General features: G+C 27.0%; 1 protein-coding gene across 4 annotated transcripts; it reads left to right on the top strand.

Annotated features, from left to right (window-relative positions):
* Positions 1-48: 48 nt before the first annotated feature.
* Positions 49-19,277, top strand: SelR (methionine sulfoxide reductase SelR). Of its 4 annotated transcripts, XM_075380770.1 has the most exons (4): positions 72-195; positions 418-584; positions 2,352-2,524; positions 9,951-19,277. In XM_075380770.1, the coding sequence occupies exons 2-4, from the start codon at positions 496-498 to the stop codon at positions 10,145-10,147; spliced, it is 459 nt and encodes a 152-aa protein (XP_075236885.1). In that variant the 5' UTR covers positions 72-195; positions 418-495; the 3' UTR covers positions 10,148-19,277. The 4 variants fall into 4 exon arrangements, with proteins under 4 accessions (XP_075236884.1, XP_075236882.1, XP_075236883.1 ...); XM_075380769.1 differs by lacking the exon at positions 9,951-19,277 and adding an exon at positions 3,360-4,443 and having other exon boundaries at positions 49-584; XM_075380767.1 differs by having other exon boundaries at positions 52-584.
* The last annotated feature ends 486 nt before the right edge of the window (positions 19,278-19,763 follow it).

The following is a 19,763-nucleotide window of genomic DNA, read 5'->3' on the forward strand; positions in this document are numbered from 1 at the left end:
TATTTTTTAAACAGCTCAATATATAATTTAATTGTAATTTTATAAACTTTGAATTTTGACGCTTCAGCACATTTAATTTTATCTTTCAGTCATCTTAAAACGGCAATTTTATGAATACACTTTTAACTAGTATTATTTTCGTGTTGACTGTACGCAAGTGATCGTCTGGATACAATGAATTTGATGTAACGCGAGGTAGTACAAATTTTTATTATTTTTTAATTTGTCAGTTTCTGATACGTACTAGCAATTTCTTTATGTTGTATTTTGTTACTAATCTTTCTAATTATGTCACTTATTGTAAAACTCCAGCCTTTAAATAGTCTTTTATCTTCTATTTCTCGTGCCCAAATAAGGACAGGTTACAGGTTCTTTTATCCCTCCTACTCTACTGAAATTGTAAGTTTGTTTTTTAAGGTTACTCCTGGAAGATTTTACATCTATCAAGGATCTGGTTCCGCCGCTGGGAAACAGTTTGATCGTTCCTATAATAAAATGTCTGATGCTGAAGAAAGGAAGGCTGAACTGAAGAAAAGGTTGACCCCTTTACAATATCATGTTACTCAAGAAAAAGGAACTGAAAGGTAAAGCATTTTAAAAATTTAATTTATATCTTTATTATCGAACACGTCTATATATTAATGATTGGTTTTTACGTATTATGATGTTTGTTTAGTTTTTTATTAAGGCCAAACTTAAAAACCGTTAATATATTGGTCAACTTGTTAGCCTCTCATTCATCTGGTATTCATAGTACCTATGGCATTTTACATTATTTTCAATCCATATTTCAAAATTGTAATTTGCCTCAAGTATAAACACTAAACTTAAAAAGTAAAAAATATGAGTAATATATTAATTATATGCAAATTTTAAATTGTGTATTGTTTGATTTAATTCTGGGTGCCCTATAATATCTAGCAAGTATTTATTAAGATTGCTATAAATCACAGTTAACTGCTGAAAAAAATGTATTTTAACTATTATATTTTTTATTTAGTGTAATAAAAAATAAAACTAGTTGTATGTGGCTGATGCAACCTATCAACTTGACATGGAACACTCCTGAATATCTGCTTTCATAACAACAGCTATTAATAAATCCATGCCTCATAAAATTATTGTATAAAAACCAAACATAAAGGCCACTTATGCACTTTAGGTGTTACTGCAGTTTGAAAAAAATGATCTTATCTTGTTGATTTGTGAATGAAATGAGACTTGAATTATTTATTATACTTGAATATTTATTTTATAAATGTAATTTAACCAAACTTAATCTATGTTCACTTCGCTTGCTGACCTTGACTAATTAACACAGTAATGTTTTGAGTATTTATTAATTTAAATAATCAAAACATTACTGTTAGTCAAGGTTAGTGAGCGTAGGTTAAGTTTAGTTAATTTATATCTATAATTATAAGCAGCAAACTTTTGGGTTATTTTTAAATAATATCACCTGATATCAAAAGAATAACATTCATAATCAGCATGTAAAATAGGTCTAGAATTGATCATTTTTAGACAAAAAACTTCTTCAAACGCTGGTACCACCTAAAGTGTACAAGTGCCACATAAAGATGTCAAATACCATTCTGTGTTAAAAAATTGTTGAAATTCTGCAATAGGTTTATTTCTATAGCTTTTCAGGTTAAACCTCTTTGTGTTGAATTTTGACCTGATATGTAATTGCTTTCTTTTTTACTTCTCTCCAATACTAACTTAATGGACCTATGTTCTACTTTTTCTTGTGAGAAAAAGCTTGTTGTAAACACGTGCCTCTTTATTTACATTCATTTTAAGACATTTATCAATGCAGCTAATTTTTAACATTGCTCTCTGCTATACCATATTACAAAATATTATTATGATGTGAAAATACATTTCATGCATTCTTAAAATTCATTTTTTACAACAGTATTTCATGTATTTCTCTTTCAGTGAATAGGTTTATCTAAGTATATTGCAGCAGCCAATGTGGTTTTCTAATCTTATTAATATTTAATCATGTAATTGTTTCTGTTTGTATATTATTATTATTACATTGCACTTTTTTATTAATTTGAAATGTCTACTTAGCTACTATTCTATATCAGTTATATTTTATGATTATTTTAATCATTTTTAGTTTAGAGATATAAGTAAAACTTAATATTTTTGTCTCATTGGATTGTTATCCAATCCCAAATTCTTCCTTACTTGGTTTACTGTTGCTAACATAAAAATTAAAAAGCAACAGTAGCAAACTGCAACCATCTTATAATGTGAACAAGTAAATTTTGTTTTCTGTATTTTGAATTAAATGTTGTTAGTGTTCAGTAAAATGGTTATTAATACATTTCTTTTTTCAGAGCTTTCACTGGAATATATAATAAATGTACTGAATCTGGATTATATAGCTGCATTGTATGTAACCAACCATTATTCTCTTCTGACACAAAATTTGATTCTGGTTGTGGTTGGCCAGCATTTAATGAGGTATTAGATCAAGGAAAAATTAAATTGACTAAAGACACATCAAATGGTAAATAAATAAAAACTTAATAAATTCTTACTTTTTTTTCTAATAAGAAAACATTATTTAAGGCTTTACTGCTTACTCAATTTATATTTTTTACTTCCTCAGTGGTTGTAATACAATATATGCTACAGTAGGGGAGATATGATAATCATGCCTTTCTATTTCTTTGGTTTTTTGGACTCAAGGGCAAACCGTCAGCTTACAAGGAGTTTATTGATGACCTTTTGCAGGGTGGAAGGAGGGAGGAAGTCCCTACTTTAAATCCAAAATGGCAGCTTCCAACTTGGCTTTATTTAAAGAGTTTTGACTGGTTCTAGTAGATTATTTGCTTTATCTCAGTCTCAGCAGCAACGGAGGGGTTAGTGTTCTTGTAAAGTTTTACTTTACTAGAACGCTTTACTCAATTTGTGTATTAATGCAGCTTTTTTTTTATTTCTTAGCAGCATACTAGACCCCCACACTTGCTTGTATGAAGAAGAAATCGCTTCTTTTCATATTTCCTTCATTTTCTTAGACAGACTCGCTTCCTGACTTTTATGTAACATGTGTTTATTATGACGTACACCTTGATTGAAGTAATATGTATAATAACATGTGATTATTTCTACAAAACTGTATCTAAGGAAGAATATCTTTATTCTAAGGAAAAATGACTGCTTTTTCATTCTGTGGCTAGTCCTAGATTTTGATTGTATCAAAGGTGTAAATCATTTTGTAACATTAGCCCAAATAAAGTTGTTAAGTACAAAACTATTCCCTTTTAATAAATTATATAAAATAAAACTGTTTAATAGAAAGAAAGAAATATTGTTCTTTATTTATTTCACATTTTTTACAGGAATCAAAACAATGACACTCGGTCATTACTGGAAAAACATTAAAGGCAGTGCCCATGTTCTATAAAAGACCCATAAAGTTTATTATTATAGTCCAGGATTAGTAAACATCTTATTGAAATGTATCATAAAGCATAATAACGATACACTTTTTAAAATGTTAATTTATTTATCATGTTTTTATTTATTTTATGATTGGTTTTGTAGATCTTTGATACTTTATCAGAAAACAGTAGTACATTTTATAATGTATTTATTAATGCATTGTAGAACTTTAAAATAGATGAGAGAGCAAACATGCGTAATTAAAATTATCTAGTTATCAGATTACTTTGTGCTGTTAGTGTATACTGTTATTTAACTAACAAATCCATTACAATATTTATGTAAAATGTGTCGCAGTAAATGTTTTGAAAATGGCAGTTATCTTAGATAAGTCGAACAGTGTATTAATGTTTTATTCAATTTAACATTTGCCAAAGTTCTTTTAATTAATAATAGTTTAAATTAACAGATGTAGCAGTGCATTATGAAAGTGTTCACAAAAAATAAAAATGAAGACGGGGATTTTGGGAGCATTTCTTTAACTGTGTATGAAATTGTTCTAATCCTAACATACATTTTAAGAAAATATTTATCAAATTATTTTAAATCAATTAACTGTACTTTCTATTTTCATAGTTTTCATAGGCTTTCCTGTTCTGTGTACAAATAAAAAATCTATGAAAAAGAATTGTGTAGTTTTTTTTAGTTGTTGAATGAACATGAAGTTAATTATCACATAAAATCTGGCATGCTCCTGGCCTATTTGGAAAATGACAGCTGTGTTGGGCTTTATATAATAATAGATCCCTTTTGTGTGTTCTAATCGAAGAAAAAAAAAAAAAATTACTGCTATCCTTGTTGTTCTAATTTGATAAAATACTTTATTAGTTTGATGACTGATAAAGTGGAATAATCATAGTGAATTGTTAATGGATTGAGTGAGCAGTTCAGCTAATTTACAGATACAGATCATAAGTTGTGTACTTTTAAATTTTCACTTTAAATAAGTTCTTACTTATTAATTACATAATGTTAATAACTATAAACAAGTTAATAAAAACTAAGCTATATTTATTATTAATTTTCTGACTTAAGAATTTGTAGCAGATTTCCATTACTATGTTTAAAACATTTTTGCAATATTACATTAAAAGTTATTTAAAAAAATGCAATTATGTTAAATATACGTTTATTGTTTAATTTTATAATTATTAATATTGTATTCTAATAATAATGATGTACTTGGTCAATAATAGTTGATTACTATTACTTAATTATTGTCTTAGTACATAATTTCAGTGTTGTATAGGCTTTAAATATTGGCTAATGCTGGTTTATTGGTTAATGCTTTAGAAACTAATTCCTGTTCATACTTGTTTCTAATAACTGTTGATGTAGCTATTATGTGTAACAGATTGACTAATAAGAACTTTTATCAAAAAGGTTTATATGAAGCCTTGTCAATATTTAAGTGTTCTAGAATATACAGGAGACATTCAATAATTAAAGAGAACGATTGATGTACAAGTGAATTAGTTACTAGGAGGAGTTTTGTAGTTTCATGACTAGGTAATAGCAACAGATAGTCTAATTCACCCTACTGTGTGCAATTCTCAAGAGACTGCCTCGGCATGTTAATCATATGTCATGAGTGATTCCTTTTTTATGTCTAATATCATAAAATTATTACGCATTAGTTAGGGATTTGGTTGTTAAATGGTAACAGAATTCAGAAATTTTATAAATTTATTTTAATTATTCTCAATTCTATATTTTTAAAGACAAAACAAAGTAAATTACTTTTAGAAAGTCTATATTTATTTAAGTAAAGGTCTAAAAATTAAATATTGTTTATCTTAAATATAATTTAACCACAGTACTTGATCTCATTATTATTATGTAGGAAATTAATAATAACATTATCAAAAAATATTATCAAAGATTTTCTCTGTTATGGTATGGCTTGTTTTTATTACAATATATTCAATGAAGATGTGATGATTATAGTGTGCATCAATCAAGAAAAGTTCTTCTTTGAACTTAATATGTTAAACACTCAATGGGAAAAGAATTGAGTACCCATTAAATCTTGTTCTTCATTGTGTTATTTATCTCAAGTAGAGTTGTTAGGATTATAGTAAATAATCCATGAGTGCTCTGGTTTTTTACCTGCTTTCTGGAAGTTCTTTTAACAGAGTTTTGGTTCATAAAAAATAATTTGTTTAAATATTAAAAGAAAAATCTTTAGTAGTTTAAACTGTATGTTTTAATGACACTATTATGTATAAACATAGATTCATAATAGACCTTTGTCTGTTTCAATTAATGTGAAAGAATAATTAAACCGCTAGAAATCTTATTTGTCTGTTTGGAAGAATACCCTTGCTTAAAGTGCTCTGCAGTAAAACAACTGTGGCAGAGAAATATCTCATTTTTCATGTAGTTGTTTGTAGTAAGTGTACCCTTCATAACAGATGGCTTAGATTACTGCCTGTTTTAATGGATATTTTTCCTTTCTAATTCTTTTTACAGTGTTAATAAAAACTTTGAAACTATAAACAAGGGGGTGGCTGAAATGTAATACACAATTGCTCATAAAGCAAATAAAAAGAAATGAAATAAATGTGGCATAAAAGTACATTTTTTATGCTACGAAAACTTACACCTATTTTTCCATGTAGCCACAGTTTATAGTGGTGGCTCCACATTTCTCCTAACGATGAAGTAAGTTTTCTCATTCTATCTGTTATGAAGGGGGATCTTTCCTCAATCCATGGATCTCCCTGTCTCCTTCAGGTTATCATCTGTATTAAAATGAATACTCTTAAATTCCTCTTTAATTGCGGAAGGAAATGAAAATCATATTGCTTTGAATCTGGCAAGTGTGGAGGGTATGGAATAGGTTCAAATTCACAAGAGCCATGGCGGTTGTGTGTGGCTGAGCATTATTTTGTTGCAGAACTATAGGCTCTATGGATTTTCAAATACGACATGCACATCTCCTAAAGTGCTTCTAATCAGTCATAGAAACTACTGGTTGACTAGTGTGAGTTTCATCTTTAATTTTCAGTTTTATTAGCTTCTCGTGCATAAAATTTTATTGCTCACCTACTCACAACATTTCAGTCAATAGTTTCATTACCAGAATTGGTTTAGATTAAAGTAAATAGCACGTGCGTGTACTTTTTCCACTGTTAAAAATTAAATCACTGCATGTTGTTTTAGTCATGTTGGCATAGAAGGCTAACTTGACTCCATAGCAATGATAATTGACAAAAAATGAGAGAGCATAGGTCGAATTTTTGAATGTTATATAGTAGGTAATAAAACTTCAAGGTAGTGCAGTATCTGTTGCTGTATATGACATTGTTCTCCTGTTATGTTTGAATGTGCATTATATTTCAACTGCTCCTCGTACATAAAATAGTAGTGCTATTAACACTATAATGCAATAAAGTTTTTTTTTTATTTTTGCTGAGAACTGAAATAACCATTTAATTAGAAATTGTCTCCACATTGAAACCAACCCTGGGAAAATTAAAAAAAAAAAATTAAATAATAGATAAAGCTCTGTTAGTTTTAAAAATATTTCCTTACGTTAAGAAATTTTGAGTTTGAACTACTAGAAAAATAAAGTTATGTTTTTATAATGTAATTTGCAATATTTCTTGCGTTTTCTTCAGATAATCTGGAATTGCAACACAGAAAAGAACAAGGTTTAATGTGTTATAAAACTTTAATGTTTTTTTTTCATGTGTGTATAAGATGTATGAGTTTATTTTATTATTTATTATAATGTAATAAATTGATTTGTGTAATCAATGTAAATTGATTACATAAATCAATTTATTACATAAATCAATTTATTACATAAATGATTAATAAGTTTCCAATAAAAGTTTATTTTTAATGATTTTGATATGTAAAAAAATGTGTGTATAATTATGTAATGTGTGTATGTAATCATTGTTACTTTTTGTTTTAATTCTTTTTCCATTTTATGATGCTTTTTATTTTGATCTTGAAGATATCTTGAAAATATTAATGCATGTTTTCTCCTAATATTTCCTTTTATTAATTTTTATAGGGTTTGGATGGATTTTACCTTTGTTTTTGGTTTTACTTTGTATGTGCTTTTTCTCTTTTGTAAATTTGAACATTTTATTGTTTTGTTTTTTTTTTACTCTTTTTATTCAATTCCTCAGTAAATCATTGATAATTGTGATTTGACTTACATAGTTTTTGAATGTAATCTCCTTTTTTTGAAGCTCAGAATTTAATATAAGAATCTTTCTGAAAATTAAGTACATTTAGCCTCGTTAAATTTAAAAGTCACAAAAAAAATATTTGTTTGATATTTTGTTGTTTTTTTTTTTCAGAAATAAATAAAACTTTATTTCTGCAGTTATAACTTAAATTCAAATAACTATCTTGTTGCATCAGGAGAAATCTATAGGCAATACTGTTAATTTCAGTGACAGTTTTTTGATATCATCATTCATTCCAGGGACTAGCATAATAAAACTCTCTTTAGGTAGGAATGAAAATCACCAGAACCATATGAGGGTGGAGCGGGTGGTATTTGCCATTAAAATGTTTCAAGTTATGAAATACAATAATATTGTTTGACAATAAATTGTCAGTTTTTAATGTTATTGAACAAAATCGGTTGAGTATTTCATAGAACTCTGTGAATTTATTGTTCTACCTAGTTGTGTCAAAAAGTTAGAGATACCTTTCTTATACCAGAGAGTATTATCACTTTTTTTTTTTTTTTGTTCTAAGTTTGCACGATTTTATTTGTTTGTAAAGGAATTTCTTAATGGTGCAAAGCTGTTGGTTGCAATTAATTTTATTACTTGACAAACACCTATACTGTGATCAAGAAATTAATTGCCTTCTTTTATACTGTTTATTGATTGAGAAATATTAAGTTTTTTCTTATTACTTTTTTTTAGGTCTTCCTTAGACATAGTTTATTTATGCATCCTTAGGAAACTTTTTTTGTACGCAGCATGTTTACTAATAATTCATGTGGAAGAAATTTTGAAAATCTGAAAAAAGAGATTTATTACTAGATCAGTGATACCTTTATGAATTTTATTGTCATGTTATGACGAGAGTCAGTCAGTCCTTCAGAATGATATTTTTTTGTCAGTGTGCAGTCTTCCTTAATCAAATTTAATGCTCCATCTTATTTCAGTGATAATGTCACCATCATCCACTTGCCTTACTTGTCTATAAATTTCTTCAGAGCTAATTTTCTTTTATATAAAACCCAAATTACACTTAGAATTTCACATCTGGTGGAATTGCCTATCTTTACAGCTTATTCTAATGCTATAGAAAGCAGTAATAATATATTTGTTTACATTGGGCAAATATTTCTTGGAACTAGCTAATTTTGGAAGATTACCTTTGTGTTCAAACATTCTTTAGGTTCTGGATGACCCTCGTGTAAAGTAATGAGATTATTTCCTAGCTTTTAGATCAGATTTCAGTAGGTCTACGTTTGGTGAACTGTAATTTAAGAATCCATTTTTCTTTTGAATTCATTGTTAGAGAAAAATTAATTTTGTTTTACTACACTTAAATATAAGCCGTAAAATATGATAAGTTTTTTACTTTGTCTTGCTGATCATTAAGTAATGGAGTTATCTGGATAAGACTAGACCTAAATTCTTCCTCAGATTTCACTAAGAAATATTATTAAGAAAATCGTTTTGATAAGCCCGTCGGTTCCTTACTTTAAACATGAATACGAAAGAACACTAGATATTCTGATTTATTATAAAATACACGAAATGCTTTCCTCCTTTTCTTTTTAATACATGTGTTATCATTTCGTTATTTGATTTATCTTTTTAAGATGTTTGACCACTCTTTCTTGATGAAATCCTGTTGTTATAAGTAATCCCCTTTTGTTGATTTTTCTTTTAATTAAACTGTTGCTATATCCTTTTATTCCTCAGTTATTACACATTTTAGCATGTATAAATTAATTTTGTTTTTAATAATATTACTGAATGTGTAAAATGATCGAATTTACATTTGAATGACTTGTCTGTAACCGGAGTATAATTAATTTACTGTTTTAGTGGTAATATAACCTTGAATAAGCTAGTAAACTACACTGATCTGAGAGGGGATCTTGCTTCCTATCTGGAGATCATACACAGGATTTAACCTTTAAGATAAAATGCTTATTTTCTAAAGCGTGCTAAATACTATTTAATTCAATCTAATTTAAACTATAAAATCAAGGGTAAAGTTATACTTTTTTTACGCATGGGTATAAGAAATGTTTGCTGTTAAGTTAAACCAGCTTGAATTTTTTATATGTGTTTGTGGTTCTTTTATCTTGGTGATCCTGCATGTTAGTGTATCAGATTGCTTGTTTTTTTATATATTTAGTAAAATAATGAGCATTCTTGATATGACGGGAGGTATTGGTCGGATGCTAATATTTATCTTTATTTTCTCTTTTATCCTTATTAATCCATTTCCTTTTGATATCCTTTAAAAAAATTTAAATAATAAAAATAAAGTTGGCGCCAACCTACTGTTATTAATAAAAAATCCAGGTATGGTCCGGACAGAAGTGACATGTTCAAAGTGTGATGCGCATCTCGGTCATGTTTTCAATGATGGTCCGCCGCCTACTCGTAAACGTTTCTGCATCAACAGTGCCTCGATCAATTTTACGCCAGCTAATGTCACTCAAGAGTCATCGGAGACGAAGTAACAGCGATATATAAAAATTATATATGTATGTGTGTTGGTATTAAGAATCTTCATCTAGCTTTACACCAAATTTTTATTTTATAATGCTGATTTAGTATTATTATTATAATACAAAAGAGCTAAAAGTAGATAAAATCAGTGAATTTAAAGATGGCTGTTGCTTGTGAAACAGGGTAGTGATAAACCTCTTTAAATATTCTTAAAGGTAATTTGAATTGCAAGTTAGCTGCCAAAATTAAGTGTATTTATTTTCAGCTAATTGTTTCATCTATTTTAAATTTATTATTACTGTTTATTTTATATAAGTATGTTTTTTGGTTTTCAAAATTTAAAATTTTTAATTTGCTGTTAGGTAATATGATAATTTTTTATAAACCGTTTACCTTCTTAAAATTTTAGTCTTACATATCTTATGCTTCATCGTGGAATAATTTATTAAATAAATGCTTAGTATTTTTTTGTTAATATCAAAATAAAAAACACAAAACTCATATAAAAGATTGGTTACAATTAATCGTTCTTTTTAAGTGATTTTGATTTCAGATTCGTACTGATTGCTCCTTTTTTTTTATCAAAAGTAAAATCGTTTTGTTAATTTTATAGTAACTAACTAGAAAGTGTGCATGTAAAAAATTGAAAGTTGGTAGTATTGATTTTTTTACTTTCTGAAAATCATAATGAGTTTTAGGAAAGGAAAAACTTTCTTGTTTTATAGAAAATTCTAGTAATGGTTAAAGACTGTGATGTAGTGTTTTTGATTCCTGTACTTCCTTTTTTAACCTTTTCTGTATTGTAAAATATGCAACTTAAAATATTATTTACTGGTAATTTGTCAAATTTATGAGAGGGGATTTAAAAATAAATTAAACTTATAAATACAGTTTGTCTTTAAAACTTGATCTAATTTGGAAAAGGATAAGTTATCAGGAATGTTTGATGACTGTATAAAACAATCATAATCTTTATTAATATGGCCAATAAATCTGAAAAGTTTTTAGGATGTAATTTATACTTAAAAAAAGTAATTAATTATGAAATCGTTTCAGGAGGGAAAATCTCATAAAAAATGACAATAATGTATAAAATGTAATTTAATTACATTAATGTAATTAGTAGGTGCCATAACCAACTGAAGGTTGAAGGTGACTTAATCTTAGAGACCAAGTTATTCTCAAAATATCAGCTATTCCCATGACCAACAAGTACCTCATACCAAACTTACTAAGGAAAGGGAAGAATGAAGTGGCTACATGTTGCCTTCTTCACCAAGACAAATTGCATTTATATGACAAAACCTTAATTTGCAAATGAAGGTTTTTAATTGTATTTTAAAAAACTGGAGAAAAATGTATTTTCCTTTGAAATATAAATTTTTATTACTGCTTTTGTTTGTACAGGAAGGTGTCTAAACTGAATTTCCCTGATGACCAGAGTATATTATCAGTTACCATATTTTTTCATATTTCTTTTCGGTTCCTTTAAGCGAGCGGCAAAGACATAAATGGTCGATAAAGGTAGTAAACTAATGACACTCATTGTTAAATGAATCTTTTACCAGTTATCAATGTATATTTTTACTTATTTTTTTAGTTTATTCACAACTCACAGTTATCAGAAATAAATTTCTGACTACAGAGATTTTTCACATTACTCAATTTCCTAAATTTTAAAAAATTGGGATTTCTGTTAAACATTCATTTTAGTTCTTCGATATTCTGTCTTATATTTGACATGTTTGTCAAAATACATGCCAGTTCTAAAAAATAACAGAGTGCGACTTTATTGCGGTCAAATTTAGTTTATATCATTGCCCCTAGCCAAATTTGCTGGGCCACGTAATAACAAATTAAAAAAATATTTAACAATTTCTATCTACTGATTTCTTATAATTTGGGAACATCCATGTCAAGCAATGATTTTTATATTTACCTATATAAATGCATGTATACATATGACAAAAAAAAAGTCATGTAACATAATTTTTTTTCATATTAAATAATTTCTATTGACAATAAATTAGATTTATAAAAATAATTGTATTTGGATAAATGTTATCTAGGTCTTGATTTTTTACAATTATTATTACTCTTCACATAATAGAAATCTACAGACTAAACTAACAGTTGATATTAAAATTATTATACTGATGGTTTATTCCTGTATATGTATATTACACTTATTATTAAAGCAGTTGAAATTTTGTAATAGAATTTTGCCGTTTTATTTAATTATTATTATTATTATTATGTTTAATAAAAGAGAAGCAAGTAATTTTTTTTTTTTTTTAACCTCAATCGTATTTTTACTTTCCTGGCATATAGAATAACAAGATGGAAGTATTGCTGTTGTTTCAAAAAATAGCCTATAAATAAATACGTGTAATTGAACTCTGCTGAGTTTATTATTGCATGAAGGAGCAGGCAAATAGTCTTAAAATTTTATATTTCTACATATGGAGGATTGATCATTAAAATTTTTGAAAAAACTGCTACAAAAATAGGTAGTCATATATCAGTAAAAATGCACAAAGTAAATTTTTCTTATTTCCTATTTATTACCTTTCTGATGGAATTAATATTTTAAAATAATATTTTATTAAAAAACCCATCCTCATTCTTTAAAAAGTTCAATAAGAAGTACCGATAAATGTCTTATTTTTGTGAACTTTGCAAAAAACCGGTACCTGTCCCAAAAAGTTTCAATATTTCTAGTAAAAGTTGAGAGATTCACAAGAAACTAGGTCGCATGAAAAAATCCAGTTTACTGATATATATTAAATCTATTTTTTACATTTATATTATTTTACTTTTACGTTGATTTACTCATCGAGCACATAATTAATCTCTCGGTTACTGTACGTTACAGATAATGTACTACGCAATAGATGTCGCTCTAATCGCTTTTCAATATTGTAAATAAAAATTTACTGTATTTGTTACATTATTTTGATTAAATAATTGTCTGGATAATTGATTTCGGGTAATCAAACGTCTACTGTATTTTAAAGAAAAAAATTAAAATTTTTGTTTTTCTGAAGAGTTATATATTTGGTACTTCTTGCTGTGTGTTTTGCATTTGCATTTTTATTGAAATTAGAAAGCTTAACTTGTACTCGATCGACCGTTAAGCTTGAAGATGTTTGACAATTAAGCTGATCAAATAGCTACAGTAAAAGAAAATTACCAAGTTGTGAGTAGCAATCTATCAGATACCAAGGATGTACCGGCTCCTTGCGTCCCGGCATCCTCGGCATAGGGTCAGTCTTATGTTTGCAGAATCGATAGCGGGGAAAAAAGTAATCAAAGAAAAATCAGATAGGTGTGGGGAAAGGGATATATCACAGTAGTTTACAGTCTTGTTGAGGACTTATGTTTGCCCATTATTATATTTTGTTAAAAAAAACATAAATTCCTAACCATGAAAATAAGTATGAAAGCAGAAATCTTTTATATTTAATTGTATTAACACTTTGGATGACACTCTTTTCCATCCTTTTCAAAAAAAAAAAATATATATATATATATAAGGCTGCCAGGGATGATATAATAATTTTTTTTTAAGAATTATTATTTATATAAATTTAATTTTATGATCTGTAGAACTTCATTTATAGATTTTGCAAACTTGCTTTCTTTTTGTTTATTTTAACTACCTACTGTTGATTTTATTTACGTAAAATAAATGTTTACTGTAATTACAGTATGCGGTAATGTTGGATTTCACTTCCTGCTGAGTAACGAGGTCAGAATTTTTTAATTTAAAGATTGCTGTGGAATGCAAAAATTGAATGATGCAATAAAAAAAAAATCACATAATATAATTAGTAATAATAATAATGATTAAATAAAAGAAAATTATTACATTACTAGAAGAAACAAACAAGCTTTTGTACTGAATACACTAGTTGCTGGCAGTGTTATTTGTATAATGTTGTACATGATACGATTTGGCAACAAAATATTAAGGGTAAGAAATAATATCAGAAAAAAATGTTTGTGCTGGAAAATTGATAATGGGATATTATTAGAATCGTTCAAATTTCATAAATTTCTAGATAGGGTTATGTAAATAATAATTGAAAGATTATAAAATACTGCGAATGTGATTATATTAGCGGTTAAAAAGCACAGAATTAAAAAAAAAAATTATAGATTTTAATGTTTTGAACATATTTTTTAATGTGTAATATATTATTATTAAACATAGTTGTACTTTCAACAGTTATATTTTAATATGATTTTTTTAATATCCTTAGAGAATGTGTATGTAATTCATTTGGTGAGATCCTGATCAGTAATAATAAAAATTCAAAAAATAATATTTTTATACTTTAAATAGTTTTCTACTTAAGTAAATTTTACACGTATTTATTAAAATAAATAAAAACTTATTTTCTTTAATATATACATATAATTTAATAAGAAAATACAGTGTGTTATTTTTATTTATATTATCACGTGGTTTCTAAGTAGTTTTCATTCTTAAATAATTAATGTAACCGTATAAGTTAATATTTTGTATGTATTTCTTTATAATTATTATTTTTTTATTTAATAAATCAATCGCTGTCTTTTTTTATAAATACAGTTAAACTTGTGTACAACAAAGTACCACGGGACCCGTGAAAAATTCATAAAATAGAATATTATTATATAATATTGTGGTACTATAATTTTATTTATATAAAGAAATTTTCAAAATATATGTACCGTATATAAAACGTAATTTATAAATTCTTTATTTAAATACTGTACAATAATTGTCTTTCTTTACTGTAGAATAATGACAGCGAGCTGTTATGGTAGTTTATGTTACGTTTAAAATTTAGCGTGTACTACTCTGTTCTGTTTTAACATATAATAAACCTTTAAGATTTTGATTATAAATTTTATTTTAAACCTGAAATTAAAATTTCTTTTAATCGACCCGAATAAATCCTTAATTTATATAAATTTTATTTAACTCTACCTACGTTAATTATCCCTGAAGTTTTAATAAAATCAGTATAGCAGCAGTAGTTGTAATATATTATCTCTTAGTAGTATAATCGCATTAACGTATTATTAGATACTAGAAAATGCTTATTACAGATATTCTACGTTAAATATGCTAACGGCTGCTGAACACTGTAACCTATTAAACATGGCATCATGATGTTGCTTTATAATTTAAGGCAAAGATGAAAATATAGGTATAATCTATCGCTTATTAGAACTCTTATCGAGATCTGTTAGTCATGTTAAAAGTTTTTTCTATTGTATATGTGTAGAGCAAAAAATTTAATAAAGATATTCTCATCTAAATGATACGTTGAAGAATGCATTTTTAAAATAATAAGTTTAAACTTTAATTTTAGCGCCTATAAGAGTAATTTTATTTATTAGCTAATGATAGCTACTTCCAAAAATGCAGTTTTCAATAACAAAAATAATGTATCATTAAGGGGAAATTCCTTAAATTTTTACAAAAGATATTGAGATTTGTAATGAAATATTCAATAAATCAGATAGATATATATATGCATTTGTACATATACAGGTGATTCAACTGAAGATTGCCATCACTGGGATCTCAAAAATTATAAGTTTTATTAGAAACTTTAAATGGGGAACCTTCCCTAGATTTGTATCCATCCTTAATCCAATATGATGGCCAGCTTGATTATTTTAAATAGAAACCTCATGTTTTTATTGCATTTTTGAGTTGAAAATAGTATTTTAAGACATTTTTATTCTTCTGTATTTTTCTTTAAAGACAGCCGTTATGGATTGAGAGGGTGACAATTGTAAAATCACATATAGTGGCCATCTGTATTATTTTAAATGGAAACTTAACTTTATATTTTAAATCTATTGGTTTTAATTTACCCGGTCGACAACTAATATTTTCAAAGTTAAAAAATTAAGTAAAGTACAAAGTAATGTAATTTTAGAATAAAGGTAAGATTAAAAGACTTTTACCTTGAACAGTGCGGTTGTAGTAGTTAATTATAACAGATTTTCAAAATCGCTAGCATTAGTAAAATAAATTGCAGGCAGTTGCTCTCCTGAAAACATTATTAACAGCTTTAGAACATGTTGTGCTGGTTGTTATACAAAATTTTGACTACCTTAGGTGTTATTTCTTCCACTGAAGCGTATTTAGATGTGTACAATCGTTCTTTCACGTATACCCGATGAAAGTAATGTAACCGAAAGTTCTGGAGTTTTTGCTAATAACTCCTTGGTTAGCGATCCACCTGTTTTGGAAATGAGCATTTAAAATTCCTTTACCTGACAGTAAATATTCGCTGCAGCTCCATCTCAAATATATTTCTATTTGAGTCTGCAAATATATTAAAGGCAAATCATTATATGATAGCGGAACATCTTCCAGCAGTTGACGGTATCAAGCTCCCGTAGAAATGCACAGTGAAAATTTAATTGTTGAGATTGTGTACCAGCAGTGTATGGATAATTTCACTTGATTGTGCCCTTCTTTGACATTTAATGGATTTTCTTTTGACCGATAATAACGGTTGTTTTTTCTATCGTATGTATTCCATTAGCGGTTTCATCACACCAAATAATATTAAACAAAAAATTAGGATAATTTACAACCTGTTCTGCAATCCAACTGCTGAATTAAAGCATTCTTCCTTCATCACCAGGCGTCATAGTGTGAAGAACTGCAGGTTTATAATAGTTTGCAAGAGCCCAATGGTGGCCATATTGAGTTGATCACCGTTTGCCTGTGAACACACACACACACACACAAATGAACAATGTATGTTAGATTACATATACTATATATAAATAAAATTTAACGTGTTTATTTTTATATATTAAAAAAAAAAAATTATTTTTTTAAGATTTTAAATGTAATTTTAGTTACAGTTTAAAAAAAAAAACTTATTAACATTGCTGGAATGGAGTAATTAAAATTTAGGATAATTTTTAATGCACGTACTAATAAATAATTATTTTTAATCTGTTTTTTCGTTATATGTATTTAAATTAATTTAATAATAAAGATAAAAAGTAATCGCTTAATATAATTTTACGTATTTATTGGGAATTGGCAATATGTGTTTTGCGTAGGTAGGTCTTTTATGTTAAAGCTTTTTTTCAGGATTGTTATAAAAAAATGATTAAATCGATCTTTAAAAATATTAAAAGGTTTTTGGATTAAATTTTTTTTCCATTTTTATATATATATATATGTATAAGTAAATAAATCTACCTGTATATTTGTAATTTAAAGGTAGAAAATCTTTACAGTTTGAAGAAGATTTTGGAATTTGAATTGGAATATACCTTGAAACAGATAACGTTTATAAAACGAGTCAAAATTTATATTTTTAAATTTGATTTTAGATTGACATTGACTGCTGTAGACGTTGGTCATAATGAAATAACTATGAAGAATAATCTAACTTTGATGATTTATTAAATAAACCCGTTGCATTTTATTCTTATTTCTGATATTTTAATTTTCCAAAAACGCTTTATTATGGAGAATAAAGTTTTAAGGGTTGCAGTTTATTGTTGTCTTATTCAGAAAAAATGATGCTAGTTTTTTTATATTTAATTTTTTTTTTTTACTGTGATTTATTATTTTAAACAAAATTTCCACTGATAAACTTGCATTCGTAGGCTACCGGCACTTAATAAGTAATCTATCAAGTTTTTTAACAAACTTTTTCCAATTAAAAATAATTCTGATAAAATAAATGAATAGATTGTATGGCTGTTTCTGGATTTTCTCGTTATTAAACATTAATGTTACTACTACTACTATTACACATTCAAGAGTTATAGCTTAAATATCTGGCGAAACAATTAAGTTTAAAACTATATTTAAACTAATTTTTGAAGAAAACCTATAGGAATTATGGATAAAATAAATTACCCCGTTTTTCTTTTCTGTTCCTGCTAGTATGATTTCATTGTTCATTTTATACTTGTGTAATACCAACTTTGTAGCACTCGTTTCGCAGTCCTTTAAGAAGAGTTAAATAGTTGAACAATTATAACAAATATTTTTAATTTTTATACTTACATGAAATAATATTTTCTTAAAAGATACCGAGATTGAAGTCATTTTAATTGAAATTCTTTTTTGTAACTTTTTTTAATTGAAGTTATAAAATCAAGCTTGCATACATATTGTAGTAGTGTTTAAGAGCATCATAAAATGCAAAAATGTTTTCTGTTTTTAATGCGTGCCAGCGTAGCTTATTTGTAAATGTAAAATTTTGTTCTAAGTATAATTAATCACTACTTTAATTTAAACACCAAAAAACACTACTGAAAGAAAATACAAAAAAATTGGGTATTTTTATGTTTGGTTTTCTGTAATTCTTACAGATTTTTCTTAAAATTCACAATTGTAACAATAATGCAGAAGAGAAAAAACTTGAATAAGATATAAGATAGAATTATTTCAAGCATCGGTTTCTAATGATGAAAGACTACCATAAAGGCAACACTTTTTATACCGTAACAAATTACAGTAGACCGATCGGTTACTGATTTTAAGAATACTAATCAAAATAGGAGTAAAAATTGTAAAGTCTTACTAAATGTCTGGAGTTAATTTTTTATATAGTTTAATATACCAACGTTAATGTTATATGCCTGTACGAGTAGTCAAGGAACTGACTGCGATCTAATTCTTGACCGATGACATCTTTTGTAGTTCTAATTACCGTCTAAATAGCAGCTAATAAGACATTCAAGAGATTTAGCAGATTTGCTGATCGTATACACGAGCTAATCTGTTGTAATACTGCAAAAAAAATTGTTTATTTATTTATATATATATATATATATATTTGATCCTGAAATCAGCTGTAATATTTGGTTTGTTTGTATTTGTTTTGTTATTGTGATAGCCTAATTGTTGCGCGAGTGAAAAATTTTATAACTATCAGGCTAACTTTAAAGTAGACTAGTTGTAATTTTTAAAGCTGTTTTTCTTTTCAAAGAATTAAAATTATAAATATTTTTTATTTTATTTATGTCGACTATAAATTATTTAATAAGCCTAAATATTTATATTTTTTTATACCTACTGCAGTAAATGTGCATTGTGATTTTCATTTATTTATGTAGTAATGCTATAAAAAATAAAAGATATATTTATTTTTATTATTGTAAGTTTATTTAACCTTTAAACTGAAAATTTTACGCACATTCTCCATTCCCTATCGACTGTTCTACAGGGTGTCTCATATAAAACGCAACCCAACCTTATATTGGTAGGTATTGAAATAATAAAAAGGCATGTGTAAATGTAAGTGTAATTTTTATTATTACCATCCATTACCTTACATTTAGAGTAAATGTTGGAAGTTGCTGCCATCTTCTTGAATACAAGCTTCAATTCTTTTTACAGCGTTTCTTGCAACTTTTTTCAAAGTTTGTGGCCGGATATTTAATACAGCTTGTTCAATATTGACTTTCAATCGTTCAAGTGTTCGTGGTTTGTTTCTGTAGGCTTTTTCTTTGAGGTAACCCCATAGAAAAAAATCCGCCTCACTCAGATCTGGAGATCTTGGTGGCCACAAGCCACCAAATTCTACTGTTTTGGCTGTTTACGTAGCCATCCAAATGAAACCGAACTTCATTTGTGAA

This window comes from Lycorma delicatula, chromosome 12 (assembly GCF_047948215.1).
Source record: "Lycorma delicatula isolate Av1 chromosome 12, ASM4794821v1, whole genome shotgun sequence".
In the NCBI taxonomy this organism is placed as follows: domain Eukaryota; kingdom Metazoa; phylum Arthropoda; class Insecta; order Hemiptera; family Fulgoridae; genus Lycorma; species Lycorma delicatula.

Bases quoted from the DNA above. Each gene is read 5' to 3' on its own strand.
- SelR (XM_075380767.1), top strand. From the start codon at position 289: ATGTCACTTATTGTAAAACTCCAGCCTTTAAATAGTCTTTTATCTTCT. The intron at 585-2,351 runs GTAAAGCATTTT...TTCTTTTTTCAG, and splicing joins CAAGAAAAAGGAACTGAAAG to AGCTTTCACTGGAATATATA. The intron at 2,525-9,950 runs GTAAATAAATAA...ATAAAAATAAAG, and splicing joins GACTAAAGACACATCAAATG to TTGGCGCCAACCTACTGTTA.